At 31.6% G+C, this 7648-nt stretch overlaps 1 protein-coding gene across 1 annotated transcript in view; it reads right to left on the bottom strand.

Annotated features, from left to right (window-relative positions):
- Positions 1 to 1137: 1137 nt before the first annotated feature.
- The window catches only part of LOC132759255 (nuclear pore complex protein Nup205-like), a 48768-nt gene continuing 42257 nt past the window's right edge, over positions 1138 to 7648 (bottom strand). The window contains exons 39-40 of the mRNA XM_060750997.1: positions 6516 to 6691; positions 1138 to 1599 (exon numbers count right to left, since the gene is read on the bottom strand). Coding sequence (XP_060606980.1) covers positions 1510 to 1599; positions 6516 to 6691 — 266 coding nt within the window. The 3' untranslated portion in view covers positions 1138 to 1509. The remainder of the gene's footprint in view (positions 1600 to 6515; positions 6692 to 7648) is intronic.

Here is a 7648-nt window from a genome sequence, read left to right as displayed (position 1 = left end):
GTGACCGGTTTTTGCTCATGACACATCGTCTGATTATTGTGAACAATTATGGCAAGTATTTACAAAATCCCTTCATGGATAAGAAAGTTATGGACCTGACACGACATATACCCTCCAACAGACAATGCTGACCTTTAATCAGCAAATGTGACCTTGACCTTGGAGGTAGGGATCCAGTTGTTGCACATGACACATCGTCTTATTATAACAAACATTTGTGCCAAGTTATTTCAAATTCCTTTCATAAATGACAAAGTTATGGATCGGACACAAAATTGTGACGGATGGACGGAGCCTATTTCTATATCCCCCTTTTTTCTTCGCAAAGGCGGGGACAATAAGCTTTGCATACATCAGATATGATGTTATTGGTATAAGTTTCCTAAACAGATGTTTCTTTATTTATTGAACTTTTAAAGAAATATTCAAGTAACATAGTTTCATCCAAAATATTCATTGTATTTACACTGTATATTTGCAATCACTTTTTTTCTACGGCTGCGCTTTTATTGACACTTTATTGGCACTTTACATTGTAAATGATGGCACTTTACATTGTAAATGAAAACAAACTTCATTTTTTACATTATAAATGAAAACAAACTTCATATCTTCTGGATATTGTGCGACCTTAAAATATGTGATTATGAATAAAGATAATTGTAATAAAAAATTTGTGTATTTGTTTCAACCATTTCCCTTTTCAATGCACCAGGATGCATGTTTCGAAGCTGCTATATTTTTGCACTTTTGTCTTATACAAGTAGCTTGTGTAAGGAAAATGGCGGACCTTGCAGGCATCTTAGCGTGAAACTGATAACAATCATAAATTGGCTTATCTGTAAGACCCCTGCCTGCTTGATTGACAGGCAGCGTAATGTCAATTATAGCAAAAATCAAGCAAAATTCAAACATTTGATCTAGAAGGTCAAGGTCATTCATAAGTTGAGGTCAAATTCAGTCTTGTCCAAAGAGTTGTTGTGTCCTAGTATGAAGACAATCCATTAAGAAATAAACAAATAATGGCCAAACTTAAGTTTTTGAAAGGCAACGAATGACGTAACAGTAGCAATAGCTTTTATAAAAAAAAAATTCTTAGAAAAAGTAGAGCTAAAAAGAAAAACAACAAATAATTCATTGACTTTAAATTATATTGAAATGTATGGTCAACACAAATATGAATTTTGGCTCCATGGCCATCTATCAATGTTTCTTATAACACTTACTCGCAAGTAATTTGTAATCAATTGACTAACGTCAAAATACACTTGTTACTCATACATAAACACAAAATAAATTCAAATATTGATAGCATGATGTGTTTTATTGTACAATAATGTGAAGTTGTTCTAATGTATAGCTGACTCTTGCTGCTGTTTGTTGATACAAACAAGTTGATACAAAGATGACAAATATAGAAAAAATATTATCTTCATTTAAATTGTCTGTATAATGTTATAATAATCCTCATTTCAAATGTCTGTGTTAGTGTATAAATTGTCACGATGTTCAGCTACCAGTATGTAGTCTCAACAGACGTTTAATTCTCCTGATCACAGCTTCCACAAAGCCATAGTGACTGCGGCTTTTACAAAATGTCTGAAAATATATATATTAAACATCATAAAACAAATTGACAACATTATCATTCAGTTATTCCTCACTGTCAGGAGGAATAACACATATCTTTGAACCTCAGAACTTAATGCAATTAAGATTAACTGTAAATATTTTAAAAATTTTAAAATATATATTGTCTTCAATCATTTTGTGACCAGATACACGTGTCTTGAAGTTATATGAATTATATATACAAACTTATTCAGTTAAGGGTCAAGATGGTGGAAAACCTCATAACAAATTTTTTAATGAACTTGAAGGTACATATTTACGTTAGATCTGATAAAGAACCATCTATTGCTGGCAGAAGAAACTTTCAGAGAAAACCCAGTCTTGGTTAACGGTAGAAATTGTTCAAATGAATTTACTTTTCAGTTCCCATAACCCTTATAAGGCAAGGACAGTTTATGTGTAAAACAAACTTTACTGGTCAGGGACTATCAAAACCGGACAACCTATCAAACCGGGAAGGCCCAGAAAATGCCAGATTTTAGTTTTTTGTTTGTTCAGTGGTTGTCAATCAATAAGTCGCTTTTTACATCAACAGTAAATGCATGTTTCTTCTATAATAAAGTATTTTAATTTATTTCAACTTTCATTAACGGTAATATTTTAATGTCTTTTTTAAGATCTTTGATGTTGAAAATTTGGACATCAAGAGCTATAATCATTTGCAGAGTAAACAATAGAATATAAAAAACTTCAGCATTTGCACCTGAAATATTTTATATCATGTTAAAAGTATAAAATTAAAATGTCCCAGCTTTTATCTGGATTAAATCAAGTTAATTACATATCTGTCCAAACACATGGTACTGTAGTGTGGTCAATTAAGGTAAATATTTATTCCCTCCTTTACAGACCTCAGATGTTAGTGTCAACAAATTCAGAAATAAACAGAATAAAAGGAGAAGAACCTTTTTGTACTATGTCAAATTTTCAGATTTCTAGCTTTAAATTGATAAAATATGCATGAAAAAATGTTTAAAAAGTGTTTGGTTGATGATCCCCGGCCAATAGGAGGAGCTATTCTAGGATTGATTCATATTTTAACCATCTGCACATTTAAAAATATATTTGCCTTTTTAATGTCTTTCTAGGTCATGGGAATATTCAAACAACTAATCCTAATATGCAAAAAATATTCCTATAAAATTTATCTTTATTGCACAACCCAGACAGCTTGAAATATTTAACATGACATTCTGCATGATGTATTATAATCATTAACTGAAATAAAAGATTTAAAAAGTTTATAAAATATAATTTGAAATGATGCAGACTTTTCAGTAACTTGTTTAAATCAACTTACTGTAACATTGTAGAGGGTCATAAACTTCATAAATGGAAGTTTATGTAATTAAGATTAATTGTAAACATATCTATAATGTTAAAATAAAACCCTACTTAATAATTTTATGAACAGATACATGCATCTTAAAGTTATATAAGCTATAAGCTCTCTACACTATCCAACTAGAATAAACTCTGTATAAACCAAATCATTAAGTCAAGGGAAGGAATTACTATAAAAATTTTCCAATTTTTACCCCCTGTCCCATTCTTGGACATCAAATGTAAAATCTTATATTCAAGGCAAAAACATTATCAAATCATTGATATTATCATCAAAATATCATCAGCAAAATCTTCACCAACACCATCATCATCATTATAACAAACATAATCATCATCATCAACATAATCATCATTTTTATTATCTGCTTTAACATCATAAACAGCATTATCATCAACAATAGTATCATCATCATCATTATTATCAATATAATCATCATCATCAACAAAATTATCATGGTCATTCACATCATCATCATCATTATTATCAACATCATCATTAACTATAGTATCATCATCATGGTCATCAACAACATTAACATCATCATCATCATCATTATAACCAACATCATCATCATTAACAACAATAACAATTAAGATGCAAGATGTCATACATGATGTGAGTGTAACATTAAGAACAATTAGTAATGAAGGTAATGAATAATGAATGTTTATTTTGAATTTGAAGTAAATGAAAGTGAAAAAAGAACGAATAGGAAAAATCAAAAGTTTAAGGAGGAGATTATTCTGGAAATATGGATGCTAGATTTATAAACCTTGTCATAATAATTATTATTATGTGGGAGTTTGAAGAAAATCCTATCATGATTGAAGAAGTTGGAGTAAAAATTACCAATTTCTCAAAAAAAAGTCTAAGTTCAAAAGGGGCATAATTCTGGAAATAGTCTTGCTAGAGTATTGAACTTTCTCACAAATGTTGAGTGATAATAAGAAACATTTATATGAAGTTTGAAGTAGATACATTCAGAAAAAAAGAAGTTGTTAAAAAAAACAATATTTTTTTCATGAAAATTTTAAGTTCAAGGGAGGTAATTCTGATAAATTTTGTCCTAGAGTTTTAAACTTTGTCACATATGATGTGGTTGATGACTAGCAACTTACATCTTCCCATATGTCAAGTTTCATAAAAATATTTTCAATACTTTTTGCGTTATCACTGGATCCAGGTTTTGTGTAAAATTTGCCATATTTTCAGTCTATTTGTTGCCATAGCAACCACAATTTTCAGCATAGGAAAAAAAGAAAAAGACGTGCATAATCTCCATAATGCCATCTATCCATATATCAAGTTTCATAAAAATATTTTCAGTACTTTTTGCGTTATCGCGGGATCCAGGTTATGTGTAAAATTTGCCATATTTTCAGTCTATTTGTTGCCATAGCAACCACAATTTTCAGCATAGGAAAAAAAGAAAAAGACGTGCATAATCTCCATAATGCCATCTATCCATATATCAAGTTTCATAAAAATATTTTCAGTACTTTTTGCGTTATCGCAGGATCCAGGTTATGTGTAAAGTCTGCCATATTTTCAGTCTATTTGTTGCCATAGCAACCAGAGTTTTCAACATAGGAAGAAAAGAAAATGACGTGCATAATCTCCATACTGCCATCTATCCATATATCAAGTTTCATTAAAATATTTTCAGTACTTTTTGCGTTATCGCGGGATCCAATTTTGTGGATGGACGGACGGAGTGTAAACCTAAAGTCCCGTAAACCGGTAGGGAACTAACCGGTAGGGGACTAACAACAGTATCATCACCATCATTATTATCAATATCATTATCAGCAACTATAGTATCATCATTATTGCCATTAACAACGTCAACATCATTTTTTTTAACATCAACAACAACATTGTCATCAACAACATTATTATTATCAACATTATCATCACAATCATCATCATCATCATCATTTTCAACAACATCAGTATCATCATCAAAATTGTAATCATAATAATATATCATTTAAAACATAACTACTATAATCATGGATCAGTTACTGGGTTTTTGAGTTAAGTTATAAGATTATTCTGACAAAAAGTTTGTGATCCTCTAAGAATCAGGGATTGTGTTATAATTTTTAACAAGAGGGCCATGATGGCCCTGAGTCGCTCACCAGAAACAACTGCTTTTCAGTGTTGGAAATTATCCATTGTCAACATTTTCTCATATTAAATTTGAGCATAGAATACATTTAAACAATAATTTGAAGAAATGCTATGACCTGGGGAATTTAAGCTTTAGCTTAAACGGGGCCAATCAAATTAAGATAAGCAAACTTGATAAAAGACTACCTAAGAATGCAACAGACAAAGTTTGGTAATCATCTATCAATTATTTCAGTAGGAAATGATCTTCAAAGGTTTTTCCATTTTTAGCTTTAGTGGCCCCTATTTAGTGGCCCCTAATAGGGGCGAATCAAATTAATATGAGCAAACTTTATAAAAGAGTACCTAAGAATGAAACAGACAAAATTTGGTTATCATCTATAAATAAGTTCTGTAGCAGGAGACGTTGAACGGTATTTCTATATTTAGCTTAAGCAGCCCCTAAAAGGGGCCAATCAAATTAATATGATCAAACTTGATAAAAGACTACCAAAGAATGCTACAAAGTTTGGTGATCATCCATCAATAAGTTCTGTAGTAGAAGATGTTTAAAGGTTTTTTCTATTTTTAGCTCTGTTGACCCCTAAAAGGGACAAATTGAAATGACATAAGCAAATTTAAGTGTGACTGCCACAAGGATGCTACAGAACAAATTTGAAGTAAATCTGCCCAGCAGTTTCAGAGAAGAAGACGATTGTTGACGCATGACGACGGATGCAGGAGCATCCCCCTTTGATACTAATAGCTCACCCTGAACCTTTGGTTCTGGTAAGCTAATAAAGGTTAAAGAAAACGGCATAAAATACCTAAATAGATGTGATTACATAACAGAACATAATTCTAACAAGAAAACAGAAACAAATCAGACAGATGCTGGAGAGATAGTTGAACTAAGGTATGGATGGATGAGGTAGAAACTATGTAAATCTGTTCACCACATTCAAGCAAATCTTCCTTATGGAGTATAGTGCAAACAGAGCTACATTTCAGACACTGCACTTGATTATTCTGTGTTGAATAGTAAAATATGAGCCTGAGTCATGCAGAACACTAAAGATCACAAATAGGAATAGATCGGTAAAACACCAATATAGTTGTGGAATCAATTATTAAAATCATGTGAGTATATAAACTGAAAACCTTCAGTGGGTGTGGAGATTTTGCACACAGTAAAACAGTAATTTAAGTTTATAGAAAACATAATTCAGTTAAAATCCATGCTAAAGTTTGTATATCCGCTGACTACTCAAAACAAGGACTTGGAGCTTCAAACATGCATTTAGAATCAAATTCTAGGTCAATATCCAAGTGTTATAACAGAGTGACCAGGATACCCTAACTTTTCTTTGTAAAGTGAAGCTAAAAGTTACTGGATTAGAATAATATAACCAAAAATTCTTACCACATTAATTTCTTGTATTTTCTTGAAGAGTGAGTCACTAAGTATGGTAACTGCAGCTTGTTTCAATGTGTCTATATCCTGCTTTCTAACATGTTGCCTTGAATCTCCCAGGTCAAAACTAGCACTCTCACCTGATGCTGATCTGTCTATAGGTGACTGAGGTAAACCTATGGCATCTGAACATTATAAAAAACTGCCATTAATTAAATCATATCACTTAATTATATGCAAGACTTTTATCAATTCTATATTAACTAAATTGAAAATCTTCTACATTACCCATAAAGTGCCAGTGTTATCTAAAGGCCTCAACAGACGGTAGGATTTAGCTGTACAGCACTAATTAGAGATAAGATGTACAATTTTCAAAGCTATACAACACTTGCATTCAGACGGTAATTCTACACTGTAAGAATCATCTGAGGTTTCCCCTAAAAAGGATCCCTTTACATTGATCCTTTACATACTTTACTCACTAAATACTTTTTTCGCCATCAGTAATGATTGAAAAACCTCCATTTAAAAATATATATATATATTTTTTTTTAATGTGAAGCCTGACCGAGACTCAAACCTAGGACCCTCGGAATACCGTACTGCGGCTCTGCTGACTAAGCTATCTGGTCGTCTACAAACTACCTCCCCTCCCCTATTTAGAGAACAATCCAATACCGTGACATAATCATTTTCGAAATAATTTAGAATTCAAACATAAGACAACTTTGGGTCTCCTGAAGAGTTTTTCAACATCATTTTTACCCCATCTTACTACTATGTTTACCTTTTAGCCCTAATTGTTCTGGAATTTCATTCATTACACCCATTATCAGGAGATAATTTGGTTATCTGTTACTTGTCATTGTGGGAGGTCTATAAAAATCGGTACGACAAGATTTTCAAAATAGAACATGTCCTATCCCTTACATCTTGACATAAGGTTTCCGAAATCAAGAAATAGTACCCTTCACACATTAAGATTTGTCTGTACATCTTAGTTTTAATTGGTGTTGTACTTCAAAATCCTACCGTCTGTTGAGGCCTTAAGACATAACTAAACTGATTTATTAAAATTGTCTGCTTAACATGTAAATGTAAGAATTAAAGACAATATCATTGCCGAATCATTTATTTAT

Source organism: Ruditapes philippinarum, unplaced genomic scaffold, assembly GCF_026571515.1.
Source record: "Ruditapes philippinarum isolate M1 unplaced genomic scaffold, ASM2657151v2 ctg865_1_1_1_1, whole genome shotgun sequence".
NCBI classification, from domain to species: domain Eukaryota; kingdom Metazoa; phylum Mollusca; class Bivalvia; order Venerida; family Veneridae; genus Ruditapes; species Ruditapes philippinarum.
Note: the sequence above shows the minus strand (reverse complement) of the source record. Positions and strands in the feature narration are given on the sequence as shown.